Source organism: Somniosus microcephalus, chromosome 5 (genome assembly GCF_052327205.1).
Source record: "Somniosus microcephalus isolate GS21.2 chromosome 5, FLI_Smic_1.0, whole genome shotgun sequence".
In the NCBI taxonomy this organism is placed as follows: domain Eukaryota; kingdom Metazoa; phylum Chordata; class Chondrichthyes; order Squaliformes; family Somniosidae; genus Somniosus; species Somniosus microcephalus.
The window spans coordinates 297921489-297942322 of NC_140991.1; the positions used below are offsets into that span (position 1 = coordinate 297921489).

Genomic DNA, 20834 nt, shown 5'->3' on the forward strand with positions numbered 1-20834 from the left:
ATTCAGTTTTGTTCTTTGTCGCGGTGCTCAGCAAGACACTTATTTATATTTAAAACATCTTTTATACTGGCCTATCGCTGCGGTAGTTAGTGAGTAATTTTTCTTATTGTATTACTGCGCAACGACGTTCCATACAGGTAAATTTCCACTAAAAGTGCGGACTAGGGATGAATATGGTGCTACACAGATTCTATTAGTCTAGGTCCAGAAACTCCCAAGCCTTGGCTGACATTATGTGGACATTGTTGGGTAATAGAGTTTTCTGTTACAAGTTGTGAGGATGCTGCAACCTCTGTAAAGTGGTACAACAATGATGGGGAAAGTGTATAATGGGCAGTATTTGTCGACCACAAAGTTACGATTAGTCATTTCTCTGCCACCCCCTCCACTTCCCACATCATTTGCGCGCAAAGCAGTTTGTTGCGAGCAGTTCCTTTTTTTGGCATGTTTCTACGGAGGTTCCCATAAGCAGGCAACCTGCAGCTGTAGAAAGTTTCCTACAGACACCGTGCTTTTTTTTTTCTCAATGCGTCTTAGTCAAGACTGGGGAATCCTTCGATCCGGGCCACTCGGGGTGGGTGGGGGGAAAAAAACTAATTGAACCAACAGGGGCTGACGTGCGCACTGAGTGCTTTAAGTGGAAAGCTAATTCACAAATCAGCTGACCTCACCAGAACATGCAAGCATTTGCATAGTTTACTGGTACTCTTGGCGGGTCGCTCACGATGATATTAATGCGTGTAATGCCGGGCACCAGCAGCCAGTGAGCTGGGCAAGGGGAGCCAAGGTGTGCGGCCTCCCCTTCAGCACCTGTTCCAAGCGCTTTTAAAGTAGTAAAACCTCCCAAGGTGCTTCACAGGAGCGATTATCGAACACAATTTGACACCGAGCCATCACTATCACTGGGGTCTGTGTCTGAGAGCAAAGAAAACCAAAGAGGCTGTTTACAGCTTGGTAAGGCAACAGTTTAGTCTGCCGGAGGGAATAAAACATAAAAGTAATGTTTATGACTTATTTTATCGTTTTGTTGTACAGTGTACATTAATATTGAAACAACATTAATATTGAAACAGTGTCAGCTGTGGCTCAGTTGGTCGTACCCTTTCCTCCGAGTCAGAAGGTTGTGAGGTTCAAGTCCCACTCCAGAGACTCGAGCACATAATTCTAGGCTGACACTCCAGTGCAGTACTGAGGGAGTGCTGCACTGTCGGAGGTGCCGTCTTTCGGATGAGACATTAAACTGAGGCCCCGTCTGCACTCTCAGGTGGATGTAAAAGATCCCATGGCACTATTTCGAAGAAGAGCAGGGGAGTTATCCACAGTGTCCTGGGCCAATATTTATCCCTCTGTTAAGTCTGTGTGTCCCAGTTATGCTTATTATAAATCACTGGACACAGACCACAAGAATAACTTTAACAGGTCTTTACTATTCGGAGGTCAGGGCTGAACTGCCCAGTAAATCACTACACAACGCTTATATACCGGTGTGGTCACCACCGGTACTTACAGTATACAGCAGCCAAGAGAAAGTAGTACATCTCTTAAGGTGGAACAGATTACATACACCACAATCCTCCCTTTTTAGCTTAACAGTTATATCCCCATTTAACATAACATAATAATAACATCTATCTATCTATCTTCTTATCTTATCTTATCTTATCTTATATATATATATATATATATATATATATAAGCGGTACTTCTGTCATTCTGTCTTTCTTTCTGTCTATCTGTCATTCTGTCTGTCATTCTGTCTGTCATTTCCTGTGCGTCTTGCGGGTATGCACTCGAAAGTTACAGGGCGTACCTACGCGCGCGTTACCTCCAAAGAAAGCTTACGCTTCAGAGACGGTTTTAAGCGTATTTACTTTTTGGTCGGACGAAAATTGTTCGCGCCTTATGCAAAAAACCTTCAAAATTAAACTCATTATCTGCTAGCATTGATTGACTGACATCAAGGTTCCACCAATCCTGTTCCGTCACGATTGACCAATCCTACAGTACGGTCCCCTGATGGTTGGCCAATCGGTGTGTGTGTGGGCGGGACTATTCGTTTTCATCTCGGGGATGTGGCAGCCATTCTTTCACTACCAGCTCTGTTCAGCTTCCAGCTCAAATGACTTCAGCTTCCAGCTAAAACGACTTTCAAAGTTAGTATCTCTTTTAAAAATAACATAAGATTTACCAAAAACGTTTTATAAGTACTTTCACTTTCATTTTTCAAGCTTTTAAAAGGTAGACAGACAGGGACACAGACAGGGCCCTAAGCCTGCCACGCGATTTAAAATGTTGCCCAGCACCAGATTCACAAAGGGACACAGACAGGGCCCCAAAGCCTGGCACTCGATTTAAACCGCCTGCCCCAAAACAGCCCTGGCAACGCCGGGCTCCCCAGCTAGTATATATATACAATACAACTTCATGCAAAACAGTTCAAAGATTCAGTCTCTGAGGAGGCCTCCTGATTCGAGTTGGATAACGCCTTTCAGGGGTCTCTGATTCTCGTTGCTGGGGTGACTCATCTAGTTGATCTCTTATGGATTGGACATCATCATCAGGTACATTCACTGCTGAGGTAGATGCTTCAGGTTCACTAACTTCTTCCACGGTTGTCTCTGCCGTAACCCTGGGTTCGACCCTTGTTCTCGATTCTACCAGTTGGTCAGCATGACGCCGTATTACATTTTCACCAATATCTACCGTGTACATCAGGGGTCCTTGTCTGGCCCGAATTGTTCCAGATTGCCATTTCTCGTTTTTATAGTCCCGGGCTAACACTGGTTGTCCTATTTCGAAACTCCGAGTGGTCTTGTTATTTATATGCTGGAACTGTTTGTTTTCAACTTCCCTCCGCACATTTGGTTTTAACAAGTCCAACCTGGACCGCAACCTCCTGTTATAGAACATCATGGCAGGACTTTGGTTTGTCACTGCATGAGTGGCATTTCGATATGCCAGTAGGAATTTGTCCACCTTGTGTTGTAGTGGAATCTGATCTTCGCTCATGGCCTTTATTGCTTTTTTGAACGTTTGTACAAATCTCTCGGCCAACCCGTTTGTAGCCGGATGATATGGGGCAGAGGTATAATGTTTCACCCCATTCTTCATGAATTTCTGGAATTCTTCTGACACGAACTGCGGTCCGTTGTCTGAACATATTTGTTCTGGCAATCCATTTCTTGCAAATATCGTTCTTAGCACCGCGATTGTCTTTTCCGAGGTAGTGGTAGCCATCTTAATCACTTCTGGCCATTTAGAATGTGCGTCCACCGCAATTAAAAACATGGAGTCCATGAATGGACCAGCAAAGTCAATATGTACACGTTGCCATGGGGTTGAAGGCCATTCCCATGGATGCAGCGGTGCAATCGGAGGTGCATTTTGCACTTTTTGGCACCCTGAGCAGCTTTTCGTCAGATCCTCTATCTGTTGGTCGATACCCAGCCACCACACATAAGCCCTAGCACGGCTTTTCATCTTGACTACCCCCAGATGACCTTCATGCAGTTCCTTTAGAACTCTCTCTCTTAACTTAGGAGGAATAATCACCCTTGTTCCATACATCAATGTTCCTTGACAGACGGACAGCTGTTCTCGTCTTGCTGAGAATGCCGGTAACAGTGGATCACCATGTGCTGGCCATCCCTTCACTGTCACTTCGTAGACCCGGGACAGTGTCGGGTCGTTCCTGGATTCTCTTTCAATACTTGCATTGGTGACTGGTAAACATTCGATGATGGTCGAGTGAAATAACTCAACAGGGTCAACCGTCGGTGCCTCCTCCTCTGTAAGTAGTGGCAGGCGCGACAGCCCATCAGCATTACCATGCTGCTTTGTACCTTTGAATTCGATCTGATATTGATGTGCCCCTAGGAAAAGGGACCATCTCTGGAGTCTCTGTGCTGTCATCACCGAAACACCCTTCTTAGGGTTAAAAATGGATACCAACGGCTGGTGGTCTGTCAGAAGCGTAAACTTTTGGCCCTGCAGGTAATGATTAAACTTCTTTACTCCCCACACAAGGCTGAGAGCCTCCCTATCTATCTGAGCATAGTTGTGCTCAGCGGAGGTCAATGATCTGGATGCGAACGCAACTGGCCTCTCCAGGCCATTTGGCAACTTGTGTGAGAGTACTGCCCCAATACCATATGGAGAAGCATCACAAGCCAAACGAATAGGCAGCGTTGGGTTGAAGTGAGCCAACACTTCCTCTGAGGTGATCAATGCCTTGCTTTCGCGAAAGGCCCTCTTACAGTCCTCGCTCCACTTCCATGGTACTCCCTTCTGCAAAAGAGCGTTCAGTGGGTGCAGCACCGTGGATAAATTTGGCAGAAACTTATGGTAATAGTTAATCAACCCTAGGAACGACCTCAACTGGGATACATTATCCGGAGCGGGAGCCTTCACAACAGCTTCGATCTTGTCAGGAGACTTATGAAGCCCCTCCTGGTCAATGACATGACCACAGTACGAGATCCGCTTCTGAAAGAACTCACATTTCTGGCGATTAACTCAAAGTCCATATTCTTTCAATCTGGTGAGCACCAGTTCCAAATTTGCAAGGTGTTCCTCGTCATCATCTCCTGTAATCAGAATATCGTCCAGGTAACATTGTGTGCCTGGAATTCCCTGTAATACCTGCTCCATGGCCCTCTGCCAAATTGCTGGAGCCGATGCCACTCCAAAAACCAGTCTATTATATCGGTACAAGCCTCTATGCGTGTTGATCGTGAGATACTGGCGTGACTCTTCCTCAACTTCCATCTGTAAGTACGCCTGCGCCAGGTCTATCTTGGTGAAGTGTTTCCCGCCAGACAACGAAGCGAAGATATCCTCAATCCGCGGAAGCGGATATCGCACCGTGTGAAGCACCGGATTAACAGTGATCTTGAAATCTCCACAGATGCGAACCTTCCCCGGTTCCCCCCGGCTTGTTGCTCGATGAACGCTTCATGACAGGGACAATGGGCGTGGCCCACTCACTCCAGTCTACCTTAGACAGTACTCCTGAACGTTCTAGCCCTTCCAGCTCAGCTTCCACACACAGACACAGAACACACAGAAACCCCATTTTGGCCCATCGAGCCTGCACCGACACATATCCCACCTGATCCCCGTAACCCCTACACCAACACATATCCCACCCTATCCCCGTAACCCCACGTATTTAATCCCCCTAACACTAAGGGTCAATTTATCATAGCCAATCAACCTAACCTGCACACCTTTGGACTGTGGGAGGAAACCGGAGCACCCGGAGGAAACCCACGCAAACACGGGGAGAATGTGCAAACTCCACACAGACAGTCACCCGAGGCCGGATTCGAACCCGGGTCCCTGGCGCTGTGAGGCAACAGTGCTAACCACTATGCCACCATGCTAACCACACTTCCACAGCAGGTCGTATCGCATAAGGTACCGGTCTGGCTTTGAAAAATTTCGGGTTTGCATGTTCTTCAACCTTGATGTTTGCCGTAATTCCTCTGTGTTCCCAGTCCCTGTTGGAACACCTCTTTAGCATCGTCCAATATTCTGGACAATCGTTTAGGTTTGACATCTTTTGTACCGGAATCTACCGTTAGTGCTTTTAAGGAATGCCAGTCCATATTTATTTTCCTAATCCACTCCCGTCCCAGTAGTGGTGGACCTCCCTCAGGTAGCACATATAAGCCCATTCCTCGGCTTTCTTTGCCCTTGTGGACCACCTTTACCTCTATCTTCCCGATGGGGTATACTCTTTGCCCCGTGTATGTTTTCAGTACAATCTCCGTATCCCGTAGGGGAATATGTGGGAATAACCTTTTGTAATCTTGCTTATTCATGACCGTCAATGCTGATCCAGTGTCCAATTCCATCTTCACTTGGACTCCTGCTATCTGAAGTGTGACCCAGATTGTTTGGAGGTCTGCTTCATTACCAACATTGTGTACTCTTAGACTACCCAGTTCATTACTGCTGGAGTCTGAATTTGACTTCTGTTCGTTCGAACTGTTCTCTGTCACCTTGTGTACCTTTCTGTACTTTTCCTGCGGTGACTTTTTGTTGCTGGTCTTCTTTCCTGACCGGCATACTTTAGCTATGTGACCAAGCCTGCCACATTTTCTGCATTCCTGATTTTTGAACCAGCACTGGTTCTGATCGTGCGTTGTCTTTCCACAACGATAACATTTTACTGTACCCAAGACCATTTGATTGGTGCTGAGTTCCGGTGACCGTAGCTGCATTTCCGCAGTGCCTCTCGCTGCGGCTTCGTGCGATGCTGCAATAGTGACAGCTTTATCAAGCGTAAGATCATTCTCCTCAAGCAGTCGCTTTTGTGTTCCTTCTTTTAACAATCCACACACAAATTTATCTCTCAGCGCATCTGCTAGTCCTGTTCCAAACTGACAGTACTTTGATAGCTTACGCAGTTCAATTAAAAATTCAGCGTTGCTTTCGTCTTTCAGCTGCGTTCTTCTGTAAAATTTAAATCGTTCCGCTATCATCAGCGGCGTGGGGTTTAAATGATTTTTCAGGACAGTAACAATATTCGCGAAAGTCTGATCCGCCGGTTTATTTGGTGAAGAAGGTGCTTCAATAGCCCGTATGTCTTCGCACCCATTGAGCTTAATAAGGTTAGTGCTTTCTCATCATCTGGTACCTTATTTGCTTTACAATAAACTTCCATGCGTTCTACATACGTGGTCCAATCTTCGATATCGCTATCAAAGGTATTAATGTTCCCATGTTTAGACATCCTTGCAAGTTTTTAAAATTTTTCTTTTTCTCAAAATGGCGGCTTCCCGCGCTTGTCTTCTTCCCCCGCCTACTAAAATGGCGGCTTCCCGTGCTTGGCGGTCTTTCCCGCGCTCGTCTTCTTCCCCCGCCGACTACAATGGCGGATTCCCGCGTTTGCCTTCTTCCCCCGCTGGCTGCAATGGCAATTGCCGTGCTGCTACCGTTCTCGCCTCCCCAGCGGTTCTCAATTCCCCGACGCTGCTTTTGCTCCCCCGCGGTTCCCATGGGCATTCATGCTTCCCCTGCTGTTGCGCCTCTCAGCCCCGCATGCAGCCCGGTCCTTTACACCGGCTGCGTTTGAGTTCTCCGCGGCTCTCGTGCCTTAAGCTGCCCCAGTCGCTGCGCCTCTCGGCCTCGATTGCAGCCCGGCGCTTTTCACCGGCCGTGGTCGAGTTCTCCACCCTTTTTCCTCCGTTTTCCCTCCCCCACTCCACAGTCAACGCGGCCGACTTTCTGCTCGTGTCGCTGATCGGCTTACCCACCACCGTGGTAGAAGGGATGATCACTGCCTGTCGCTGATGGAGGGCTTCGTGGTCAGAATTTTTCTTTTAAACCCGGGTTCTCGATGCCTCCCGTGCGATGGTGCTCAGCAGGATGATGAGGGCGGATGCCTCTTCTCGACGCCCGTTCTGAGGACGAAGCTGCCTTGGATGTAAAACTGCCGCAGGGTAAGATCGGACTCGTCGCCACTGTTAAGTCTGTGTGACCCAGTTATGCTTATTATAAATCACTGGACACAGACCACAAGAATAACTTTAACAGGTCTTTATTATTCGGAGGTCAGGGCTGAACTGCCCAGCAAATCCCTACACAACGTTTATATACCGGTGTGGTCACCACCGGTACTACAGTATACAGCAGCCAAGAGAAAGTAGTACATCTCTTAAGGTGGAACAGGTTACATACACCACACCCTCGACCAACGTAACAAAAACCAGATGATCTGGTCATTATCACGTTGCTGTTTGTGGGAGCTTGCTGAGCGCAAATTGGCTGCCGTGTTTCCCACATTACAACAGTGACTCCACGTCAAAAGTACTTCATTGGCTGTAAAGCGCCTTGAGACGTCCAGTGGTCGCGAAAGGCGCTATATAAATGCAAGTCTTTCTTTTAAAGTAATACCTATGTCATGGTGGTGCTGCGCAGGTCCGCTGTGGCTTGTGTGCACACAATGCTCCAGACAGTGGGTTCACAGCCCCAGCTGTGCTGTCATAGGGAGGTGTGATGTGAGGCTGTGAGCTTCTCCCTGGGGGAAGGAAAACCGGTGACGCTGGATGCTGACCGGCCATCCCAGTAGCTGGATGTAATGCAGCACTTGCAGACGTCCGGTTACTTGCCCACCAGGGGTATGAGGAGAAAGTAAATGTTTGTTTTTCTAAAAGTGCATGTAAGAGGGTGGACTTTACAAGTTTACACTGCTGGCGCAGAGCTTTGTCCGCTGAGAGGACATACCGGGAATACTTGCACAGAGTGAGCAGGGAAACATCGGCCTGGATTTTGCGGTCGGCGGTGTAACCACGGATTGCGCCGCCGGCATCCGAACGGAATGTGCACTTACCTGGTGGGGACCCTCCTTCGAGAACTTGCTGGCAGACGCTGCGTAGCAGAGGGCAGCGCAGTGGCCCACGGAGCCCAAACCCGCGACCTCTTCCACCTAGAAGGACAAGGGCAGCAGGTGCATGGGAACACCACCACCTCCAAGTTCCCCTCCAAGTCACACACCATCCTGACTTAGAAATATATCGCCGATCCTTCATCGTCGCTGGGTCAAAATCCTGAAACTCCCTCCCTTAAAGCACTGTGGGAGTACCCTCACCACATGGACTGCAGCGGTTCAGGAAGGTGGCTGACCACCACCTTCTCAAGGACAATTAGGGGTGGGCAATAAATGCTGGTCTCGCCCACATCCTATCAACGAATTTAAAAAAATCCCGGGGGCGTACCGTGTGCGGAAGCGTATCTGGGATCACGTGGGCCGGTACGATAGCAAAATACTGCGGATGCTGGAAATCTGAAATAACAACAGAAAACGCTGGAAAAACTCAGCAGGCCAGGCAACATCCGTGGAGAGAGAAACAGAGTTAACGTTTCAGGTTGAAGACCCTTCGTTATGACTGAGAAAAAAGCAGGAAATGAAACAGATTAAGAAGCAAGTTAGGGGGCTGGGAAATGGGGGAGGGGACGAAAGAACAAAGGGGAAGGTCTGTGGGGTGGGGTGAAGAGACATTAAGAGATATTCAAGGCGAGACGAGATGGTAATAGGACAGGTAAAGAAACAAAGGATGGCTCTAGATGAAGTGTGAAATGCGCTGGCAGAATGAGAGACAGTTGCCATGTGGGAGAGAAAAAAAGGAAAAGGCACAAACCAAAAGTGTGGATAAAAAATATATAAAAATATGATAGGGGCCGAGGTTGTGATCTGAAATTGTTGAACTCGATATTGAGTCCGGAAGGCTGTAAAGTGCCTAAATCGGAAGATGAGGTGCTGTTCCTCGAGCTTACGCTGAGCTGCCGTGGAACAATGCAAGAGGCCGTGGACGGTGAGGTCTGAGTGGGAATGGAGCGGTGAGTTGAAATGTCAGGCGACCGGAAGCTCGGGGTCCCCCTTACGGACTGAATGGAGGTGTTCCGCAAAGCGGTCACCCAATTTGCGTTTGGTCTACCCAATGTAGAGGAGACCACATCGTGAGCAGCGAATACAGTATACTAGATTGCAAGAAGTACAAGTAAATTGCTGTTTCACCTGGAAGGGGTGTTTGGGGCCCTGGACAGTGGGAAGGGGGGAGGTATAAGGACAGGTGTTGCATCGCCTGCGCTTGCACAGGAAGGTGCCAGGGGAAGGGGTGCTGGGGGTGATAGGGCTGGTGCTCCAATCAGCAAACAGAAGAGGGGTCTCATTATTGATAACATAGATGTTTGTGCACATTAAATCCTGGAAGGCTGTAGTAATGAGGGTTTGTTATTTTTTCCTTTCCTCCACTTTCAGTACGGATTTTTTTTCAGCTTATGCTCCACATAGACTCTTCCTCTGAACTTTTCATCGACAATAAATACTTTTCATGGACAAAATCCTAAAATGCTTCCATTTCCAGCCTCATATAGCTTCTAAAATTCCTTGGATTTGTCAGGAGGTCTCACCTTATGTAAAATTTTCATACGTAATTGCTGGGCAGTAGTTGGGCAATTAGGATTTCCCCGTCGGTGCGGCTCGTCTGTCAAGTCGCAAATCGACAGATCGCAGGTTCGGGCTTTAGCGCAATCGCGTGCGGAATTCCCGAACCTGCTGTCCATTTCAAAGGCGGTGTGATGGCATACACTGAGAGTTCGCCATCATACCAACCGCAAATTCCGGCCCATTGTGTGGGGCCTGCTGACCTGTGTGCTTGGAACTCCCAATACGCGCTCCGCATGGCCCCAATTTTAACTCCAGCTGGATTCCCCACTCAGGCCTGAGTTAAAATTACAGTTGGGTCTCCATGATGTCATCGGGCCGCAACACGCGTATGTAAAGAAGGACCCCGTTGGCTCCGGGCGCGGGTCCTTGCTGCCCGCTCAGGACAGCAGGTTAAAATTGCAGATGTTGCGATCGTGGCGGCTTTCGGGCAGGTACAAGCCAGGGCGAGTTTAACCGCTGCCCGCCCGCTTTCTGCTGAGCGAGTAGGGTTAAAATCGCCCTTCCGAGTGTCAGGAACACGCATTTCACAAGAAGTGTTTTTGCATGGTATATGCAGTGCATAATGATCTTTAATTTGCATTCCATCATGCTGGAACAAGTTGAAGGGCTGGAGAGTCCTTGGCTCATGTATAATCAATATTATAGCACAGTTTGTTGTGTAAGGGGTGGTGTGGAAAAGAAATGGTGCTTTTTTTAAAGATATCAGTGAGATGGGTTACAGGGATGTTTTTTTATTGCTGCTTAAAGCAACTAGAAAAAGATTCCTTAATTGGTCATTTGTGGACTGACTTCTCTCTCTTTCTCTCTCTCTAGCAATAGGTACAGAGAAACTAACTAGTTATGAGCAAGAGCTGGGTTAGTGCCGTTAAGGAAAGCCCAGTCAGACCAACCATGTCTTTAGACGAAATCCACATAGACTCCAACGAGCTGATTGAGAAGCAGCCCCTGGATGGTGGAGGATTTGGAATGGTGTCTTTGTGCTACAGGAGGAATCACGGACTTGTTGTTCTAAAAACCGTGTATACAGGACCACAACGCACGGAGTAAGTGTAACATGAACACACAGCCAGGAACCTTTTTTTATTATACACAAAGTACTTTCACTTAGGATGTCATTCATAGTTGTCTGAAAATGCTAGAAATTAATTCTACACTGTTGGAAAAATTCAGGAATTGGTGAAAATTGTGTTTAAAAATAACTTTTTAGGGCAGCTTTTCTGGTGCTGGATAAGCACTAGACAGGAGCAACGCATCTCAAACAATGTTCCCTCTTTTTTTTCCGTGCGTGGTCCCTTTAACTGGCTGCGCGGCCTAGTGAAATATTCGCGCGTGCGCGGTTTGTTCCATGTGAAAGCCGGTGAGCGGCTTGCGCGGGACCTCCAGACCGCAGCGCGGTTTAGCGGGGACGTTGATCCCAAAGTGTGCTGCACCTGCCCAACCCCGGGATCACCGGGCTGTCCTATCGCGGGCTATTCACATGGCCTGGGGGCCACCTCTGGCGCGGACCCGTACGCTCGCAGGCTTAATGCTGCGGCAGGGGCAGGTGAACCAGATGCTGCCCGTCGGACATCCAACTGCATGTCGGACATCAGATCTTCTGGCTGCCGGTGGAGATCAGCGGTCAGACGGCCCCAGTTCCAGCTGAAGATCCTTGGTGAGGTTGGGTGTGTGGAGGGGTAGAATGTTACACATTCTTCATGCTTGAGGTCCGACACACGGGGTCATTCTGACTTTGGACAACAGTGTAAAACGGGCGATAGTGATCGCCAGCCCGTTTTTTTTTATATGTCCTGATTTCTATTGACTTCAAACAGGAGAGATGGAGAATGGGCTATCACCTGTTTTAAACTATCATCCAAAGTTGGAATTACCCCCGGAATGCCAATGTTGTGCCATAGGGTGTATCCCGTCTGAGCCCAGTTCTGTCCTCACCTGACAGCTATACACACACACTTCCCAGTACAGCTCACTGGTTGGGGATTAGAAATGAAAACCTTGGCTGATTTAGATTTTCATCCCGGATGCACCAAGGTCAATTGTCGTGTCCCCATCACAGCTTGGGACAGCTTACTCTGCATAAACCAGGAACCAAACCTGGATCTGTGTGGATTAGCTCCACACTGTCAGTTCCATTACCAAGTGAGTCATTAGTAAAGCCATGATGAATATTTTAATCAAATTTGGGAAACATAGAACCGTTAGCCTTTCCACCATCTACAAGGCACAAGTCAGGAGTGTGATGGAATGCTCTCCACTTGCCTGGATGAGTGCAGCTCCAACAACACTCAAGAAGCTCGACACCATCAAGGACAAAGCAGCCCGCTTGATTGGCACCCCATCCACCACCTTAAACATTCACTCCCTCCACCACCGGCGCACCGTGGCTGCAGTGTGTACCATCTACAAGATGCACTGCAGCAACTCGCCAAGGCTTCTTCGGCAGCACCTCCCAAACCCGCGACCTCTACCACCTAGAAGGACAAGGGCAGCAGGCGCGTGGGAACACCACCACCTCCAAGTTCCCCTCCAAGTCACACACCATCCTGACTTGGAAGTATATCGCCGATCCTTCATTGTCGCTGGGTCAAAATCCTGGAACTCCCTCCCGGACATCACTGTGGGAGTACCTGCACCACACAGACTGCAATGGTTCAAGAAGGCGGCTCACCACCACCTTCTCGAGGGCAATTAGGGATGGGCAATAAATGCTGGCTTTGCCAGCGACACCCACATCCCATGAACGAATGTAAAAAAAAAAAAAAATCCACTGAGGTCGCAAAACTTTTAAATGATGTGGTACCCTTAATGTTCTTTGTTGCCCGCCAACCCCCACCCGCCCTCCCCCCACCCTCTTGTTAGGTTATTTACAGCTGAACAAAGAGGCAAACATCCTCGTCCTAGGATTCCACTTGGAATCTCTCTCAGTAGTACGACCAAGTTCAGGGAACTAGAGTAAACTCAAGTCCAAGCATCTCAGTGCACTAACTTTGCATTGCTTAAAACTCAGCTGTAGCTCAGTGGGTAGCACCCTCACCTCTGAGTCAGAAGGTTGTGGGTTCAAGTCCCACTCCAGCGACTTGAGCACATAAAGCTAGGCTGACACTTCAGTGCAGTGCTGAGGGAGTGCTGCACTGTCTGAGGTGCTGTCTTTCAGATGAGATGTTAATCCGAGGCCCGGTTTGCTCTCTCGGGTGGATATAAAAGATCCCATGGCACTATTTCGAAGAAGAGCAGGGGAGTTATCTCTGGTGTCCTGGCCAATAGTTATCCTTCAATCAACATCACTAAAAACAGATTATCTGGACATTATCACATTGCTGTTTGTGGGAGTTTGCTGTGTGCAAATTTGCTGCCGTGTTTCCTACATTACAACAGTGACTACACTTGGAAAAAGTAGTTCATTGGCTGTAAAGCGCTTTGGGACGTCCAGTCGTCATGAAAGGTGCTATATAAATGCAAGTCTGTCTTTTTCTTTCTTATCTAAATAATGGGCCAGATTATGCTGCAGCAGGGCATCTAACGGCGTTTGCTGTTAATTAAACTTGCTGAAAAGTTGCTGAATGTACAAGCTGCTAACGGCGCAGTGAGGGGAACAGGGCATCTGTGAGCTGAGTGAACAGGGCAAACAACACGGTGTCTCCTTAACCAATCCGATTTAAGGATTGGGAAATAAACAGCAGAGGGACTGAGAAGGAGGGTGAATTAAAGGGGGTGAATTCAATCAGGTACAGAACGGGAAATAAAGAGAGAGAAAGAAAGATTGGATTAAGCGAGAGAGAATAAAGAGACGAAGGAAAAGTAAGAAAAAATGTGAAATTTAAAATTTGACATTTAAAAAATCTCCCTGGAAAAATTCAAATACTGAAGGAATGAGAATCCACTTTGTAATTAGCAATTCTTGCGTTGTTACTGGTACTTGCGCTACTAATTACTAGCCCTAAATATCTGCGGCGAGTTTAGTTTGTATCTACCGCGTATCATGAATCTTATCATTCATGAAGAAATGACTCATGAAGTAACACTGCGTGGCCAGCTGGTGGTGTTGTCCAAGGAGCAGAAATACTCGGGCGTGGGCCCAGCTTGCTCAGGATGTTTCTGTAACCAGGAACTAGTGATGTAACTAGAATCTCATGGTTGTGAAACAGTTGATTAAAGCCTTGTTTTATACTCGACCAAGTGCTTAGTGAGTTTTCTTATGTCACCGCGTAAATCCAGCAACTTTATGACACTCAACGAATTTCAGTGTTGAAGCAGACAGCGCGATGCCGTTTTCACGAAGCAAATGGCGGAGCGGCCTAACTCGGGCAGCCACTTTTGAATATTTGCATTTAACCGCGCATCCTGGTCTTCGCCTGAAGCTGCTGTACCAATTGCCCATAAATAATGGCAAGCGCCATCAGCCTCACCATTATTTTGACAGCAAATTTTTGCCCATTGTTTTGCTTTATGTACATAAAACCAAAAGGACTGGGTTTCCCGCTCAAGCTACTCTGACTCTCAGTTGTAACGTTGACAGAATGGGCCAACAGATTTTTTCGGAAGCTGTTCCGCCGATTCCCTGCTTGCCCTGTTCTTGTCGGATGGCAAGCTGTGTGGAAACGGGGCATTTCATTTTGAGGAAAGGGTGATTAAAGAGGGTACATGAACTGATAATGTCAGTGTCTTGCTCACCTTGAATCGTGCCTCCCGCCAGCTGAACCTGGACTGGCATTGATATTGGTATATGTAGAATCCACGGGCCAGGGTGCCAGGCCAAGAATGAGACCGATGGTTGTTACAGAGACGTCTGCAGCCCAGAATGCTGCACTGCGCTGTATTACTAAAGTGACACGATGATAATAATCAGTATCCAGCAGATATGAATTGAGAAACAGAAGAAACCAAAAAAACATGATGCATGTGGAAATATAGTGTCAAAACATAACGGACCTTTTTATAGCTTTCATCGGGCTTTGGTTCTTAAATTTAAAAAGTAAGTTTTAAATTATAACATTATAAGAAATTACAAAAGACTGAAATTGGAAATATTTCTGGCCTCCAGCCTATGTGAGCTGGCAAGTGTGGTACTTTAAATCTGAACGTGAAACCGCTTGTTTAGTACCGTGGAACGAGTTTTATTTGACTACTTTTTCCATTTTGCAGATACAATGCTTCTCTGCTCGAGGAAGGCAGAATGATGCACAAATTGAATCACGATCGGGTCATAAAGTTGATTGGAGTTATTTTGGAAGATGGCAATTATTCGCTCGTCATCGAATTCATGGAGAATGGGAATCTGCTGCAGCTATTAAAAAGTGTAAGTGTCAAGTGTGTACAATGATTTCCCACACTTGTGGGCTTCAGTCCGAGAGCACAGTTTCCATAAACTCCAGCCCCTGCCAGTCATAGGTTACAATGCATGTAATGTGCATGGTGCAAAGATGTTCTAACTAGCAAAGATGTTCAGCTGGAATTTCCTACCTGATACACACAGGGCTTGTGTCTGCCCTTTTCAGCCTGAATACACTTTGCAATATAAGTTCAAACATGATATCAGATGGAGTGTCAGCACAATGTAGGTGGAGGCAATTATAACAAGGGCACATGGTCTCTTGGTATTGACCCAGGTGGTTGCCGAGAGCACAGAATTGTAGAAGGCTGGTACCCAAGTGTCAAAGGACAATTGCAAAGCCTTCCCGTGGCTCAATTTATAACAACCCTGCTTGAATAGGTGATGATTAACTCTGTGTCTGAACTACTGTCTTCTTAGGCAGTCCCTCGGAACCGAGGATGACTTGCTTCCACACTAAAAATGAGTTCTCAGGTGACTGATGAGTCTAATGCGGGACCTATAGTCTCTGTCACAGGTGGGGCAGACGGTGGTTGAAGGGGCGGGTGGGTGGGGTGCTTGGGTTGACGTGCGCTCCTTGCGCTTGGCTTCCGCTTGCTCCCGGCGAAGAGACTCGAGGTGTTCGGTGCCTTCCCGGATGCTTCTCCTCCACTTTGTGCGGTCTTAGGCCAGGGATTCCCAGGTGTTGATGGGGATGTTGCACTTTTTCAAGGAGGCTTTGAGGGTGTCCTCAAAGCATTTCCTCTGCCCACCTGGGGCTTTCTTGGCGTGTTGGAGCTCCGAGTAGAGCGCTTGTTTTGGGAGTCTCGTATTGGGCCAGATGGAGCCACAGGGAGAAGGAGGAGTGGTGTGTGAAGCTTCAGTACTAATAGTCCATGCCGACTGTTTGAATTGATGCTGAATTTGTAGATCTCGAGTACCTGGGATAAACATGGAGGTCTGGCTGAAGCACAAGCAATTCCTGTAGTACTGTTTTAGTCATGATCTAGTAAAGGACTGCTCCTTCGTCAGGTGAAGTGGAGAGATGCATAAAGACACAGCTTATATAGTCAGAGAATAATGCAAGATGATTACAGGTAATCTTTCTAACTGCCATTTATCACACCTTGGCAGAGAGATAATCACAGCAATCGAAGGTGTGAATGGTGTCCTTTGATGTAATGTTTTCCTGACTGACCTGTTTGGACACCATTCACACCTTTGATTGCTGTGATTATCTCTCTGCCAAGGTGTGATAAATGGCAGTTAGAAAGATTACCTGTAATCATCTGGCATTATTCTCTGACTATATAAGCTGTGTCTTTATGCATCTCTCCACTTCACCTGATGAAGGAGCAGCGCTTCGAAAGCTTGTGATTTCAAATAAAACTGTTGGACTATAACCTGGTGTTGTGTGACTTCTTACATTTGTCCACCCCAGTCCAACACCGGCATCTCCACACCATAGTAAAGGACTGGCAGCCCAGCTGCATTCATGTGACATTGCTGAGCGTAGACGAAGTTGCATCAGTGCACTAATCTTTGGAGAGAGAAACAGAGTTAACGTTTCAGGTTGATGACCTTTCAGTGCTCCTAATCGTTTTGGTTTTGGAACATACCAACTCCAGGAGCATAAGATACTTTTACTTTTATCCTGCAGGCTGCCGAGCAGGATTATACTAGCCAGAAACAGACTTTTTAAAACAATGAAATGCAAGGGAACCAGTAGAAACTAAGCTTCTTCCTTCCATCAGCATATTCACTCTTTCCAAAGGGTCACCTCCAGCATAGATCAGATGTAGGTAATGACATGAATCAGTCATTCATGAAAGAAAGACTTATGAAATAATATTGAGCGGCCTATGGGTGGCGCTGTCCAGGGAGAGTATAAATACTCGGGCACGGGCCCAGCTTGCGCAGGACATTCTTAACAGGAACTAGTGAAGGACACAACTAGACCTCCATGTTGTAAAACAGTTGATTAAAGCTTTGTTTAACGCTTAGACCAAGTGCCTAGTAGTTTTCTTACGTCAGGTAAGAAGCCACAAAGACGAGAGTTTGGAATTGAAGAATGCTTACAGTAAACTTGATCATTTTCCATTTGTAGCATTTCTATTACTGTCTTTTCTTATTTCTTTCTATATAATTATGCTGCATTTCTTGTAGCCAGTGTGCTACCTACCCTTTGCTTCCATGAGCGTCTCAGCAAGGAACCTTATTATCTGTCTTCTAGAGATCTAAATCTACAGTATCCAGTGCATGCCGTTTGTCCACAGATGGTGCTATGTTCTTGGAAAATGTGCGCTGGGTTATTGAGATGTGAATACCTTCCTTAAATGCACGTCTACTGATCTATATCGTACTCCATTTCACCGAATGCCTGTAAATAGCGGCCAGGACCTTCAGTCCTCCTCCTGCTGACTTTTCAGCGGAACTGGAGCAGGTGAGGTGGGAAATAGTTTGGGGACTATGCTGCTGGGTCCCTGACCATTGTTGCAGCCCTTCCAATATCCCAGTAGATGTGACAGGCTCGTTTAAGCCTCTGCTGGGAAGTATACCTGGAGGGGGTGTGGTAGAGATGCTTTTTCTGGCACTTTGAAGTTTGTGCATGGCATTCGTGCTAGGTTTGTTTTGTTTTTGGTTGTGAGGATTTGTGGGATTACTTGATTACTCTTCACTTGGTCACCCATGCAGAACGTAGGCGGAGGTATAATGGGTTACAATACATGGCGCCCATGTATGGGTGGGTACGATATTCGAATGATGGAAATCCATTGTCTGATATATTTTCTGTCATTCGTGCCATGTCATTTGCTAGAAGTCAGGGAGGCTGCCTCGTTCTTGGTGTCCGGCCTTGCTATGGTAGGGGTATTTAAAAATACTTAAAAGCACCAAAAAGGCTGTGGAGTCGATCGCAAGGCAATTAATCGCACAGGGTCAGGTATAAATTTCAAAAACATTTTTGTAACCTTATTCCAGGAGCACGGCCGCCCCCTGCCGTGCTGAGCTGCGGCAGATCTCGCAGTCTTGGCACAACCAGTCCTTGCCCGGCCCCCTTCCAGGTAGACGCCTCGGCAGAGGCCGAGCACTCCACCAAGATTTCTTGGCTGACCCCAAGACTTGCTGCGCCAAAGTTATGCCCCAGTTCTGCACCAGCCACAATATCTAGCCTTGCATCTCCGGTAACAACTTTCACTATTTCTCCTGCAACTGAAGTTGAATTAACCAGTTGATTAGTTCCGCGTGTCACGCTTCTTTAATATTGCAGCCATGTTTTAGCCCACTTGCATCTCCACTGGCTCTTTAAGGTTTAATTTCTGCCAAAACACTCCAGCTGCCCGCCCCATTCTTCCATGCGTGTTATAAGTTTGAGGCAAACCATGAACACTTCTTAAAAACTCTCTCCTTTCTCAATAGTGATTGATTCCGAGCCAAGCACTTTTTTTGGGTGTTTCGATGTTTGTACGCGGCATCGTATTAGACTTGTGAGAAAGGCGATATTGTGATATTGGTGGGATTAATTCTTGCACTGCCAGCCACGCAGAACATGGGGCTGAGTTTCAACAAGTTAGGTTGGTGATGTTAATGCACAAGTGGCAGTCTCTCGGTTTCTAACAAGTAGATCCGCCCCCCCCCCCACCCCCACCGTGGCCTAATGTGCCCAGGTGGTGGGTTGGCAATTTAAATATTTTAATGAGGCTGGCAGCCTCTGGTTTAACCCTGGCCTGCCAGGTTTCCCAGGCCACAGGAAACCCGGCAGCTGAAGGTAGGGGTGGTGGGGGTGGGCGGGGGGTGCGAGGACAGCTTTGGGGAGAAGGCAAGTGTCTTTACAGCCCCTCTGGTGGGCCAGGAGGAGCAGGAGTGTTTCCTCCCAACCCCATAGAAAGATTCTCGGGGTCGTGGATCAGAGCTACCTGGTCCTGTGGCCTGTTCCGGCGTCTTACCCGCCCGACTGGAAACTGTTATGAATCTTATGATCCATGAAGAAAGACTATGAAATAACACTGGACGGCCAGCTGGTGGCGCCGTCCAAGGAGTATAAATACTCGGGCGTGGGCCCAGCTTGCTCAGGGACATTTTGTAAGACAGGAACTAGTGAAGTACAACTGGACCTCCATGTTTTGAAACAAGTTGATTAAAGCCTTGCTTTATACTCGAACCAAGTGCGGAGTGAGTTTTATTACATCAGAAACCAAGCCTGGAAAATCAGGTTGACTTCCGGGCGGGGAACCTGTCGAGGATAAAGACGCACGCTGTTGGGTTAAAACTCCACAGCACGCGGGGGAAGCTCTGCCCTGCACCCCCCACCCCCGCCTAAATAACCCGCCCCTGTTAATATCCTGGCCTATATCTTTGTTAGAAATCAGGATAACCAAAAGCCTGGGGTGCACATTTCATCGACCGATTGCTCATGTCGTCAGTGTTTTACAGCGAGGAGGAGCCTTTCGTTTTTAAATCACGTTCCTATTTTTTTGTGTTTCCAGGTATCTATCCCGTTATCTGTAAAAGGACGAATCATTTTGGAAATCATTGATGGAATGGCTTATTTACATAAAATGCATATTGTGCACAAAGACCTAAAACCTGCAAATATCTTGGTCGATGCAGATTATCATATCAAGGTAAAAATAAAACAACATAAAAGTAATTGTCTACACTGTAATGAGCTAAAAACAAATTACTGTTGGGCTTTTCGACCCAGTGTTCAAACGTTGAACTAATTCAAAGGACCAAAGACTGACTCTTGGGCCCCGACATTTACGGGGAGGCTGGGGTGGAGGGGGGGGGGGGGGGGAGAGGAACCCAGAAATCCCGGGGACGCGGAGACCCCCGCCGAATTTAACGGCAGGACCGCGTGGCCATTTTAATATTCCGTTTCGCAGCTTGGCCAGATTGATAGGCTGGCCGGTCGCCGGTCAGGAGAGCCAGCGGCAGAAGGTTGCAGTCGGGGCCCGTTGGGGACGATGGCCGGCGGGCGGAAGAGAGGAGTCATTCTACCTCAGGCCCTAAAATCTCTATTCAATAAACGGGCTGCCGATTCACCGCAAGCCTGTTTTCGGCTGCTGGCATAGACCAATTTCACCCCCGTTGAAATGTAGGGAAACGCGGCAGCCAACTTGCACACAGCAAGGTCCCACAAACAGCCATGAAATAATGATCTGTTTTAGTCACGTTGGTTGGGGGATAAATATTGGCCAGGACTACGGGGAGAACACCCCTGCTTTTCCTTGAAATAGTGCTATGGGATCATTTACGTCCACCTGAGAGAGCTGACGGGGCCTCAGTTTAATGTCTCATCTGAAAGACGGCACCTCTGACAGTGCAGCGCTCCCTCAGCACTGCACTGGGAGTGTCAGCCTAGATTATGTGCTCAAGTCTCTGGAGTGGGACTTGAACCCACAACCTTCTGACTCCAAGGTGAGGGTGCTACCCACTGAGCCATGGCTGACACCAGTGGAGTTGGTTCAGGGATAAATGTTGGCAGGACATCGGGAGAACCGCCCTGTTTTTCATCCAGTAGTGCTATGGGATGGTTTCGGGAAAGTTTGTTGTCCTTTTGTATCTGTGTGT

At 47.5% G+C, this 20834-nt stretch overlaps 1 protein-coding gene across 3 annotated transcripts in view; it reads left to right on the plus strand.

Moving 5' to 3' along the window:
* The window catches only part of ripk1l (receptor (TNFRSF)-interacting serine-threonine kinase 1, like), a 99360-nt gene that overhangs the window by 21052 nt on the left and 57474 nt on the right, over positions 1-20834 (plus strand). For all 3 annotated transcript variants that reach the window (XM_085989208.1, XM_085989207.1, XM_085989209.1), the window contains exons 2-4: positions 10769-10998; positions 15098-15251; positions 19748-19885. In XM_085989208.1, the coding sequence (XP_085845334.1) occupies positions 10796-10998; positions 15098-15251; positions 19748-19885 (495 nt within the window). In that variant the 5' untranslated portion in view covers positions 10769-10795. The remainder of the gene's footprint in view (positions 1-10768; positions 10999-15097; positions 15252-19747; positions 19886-20834) is intronic.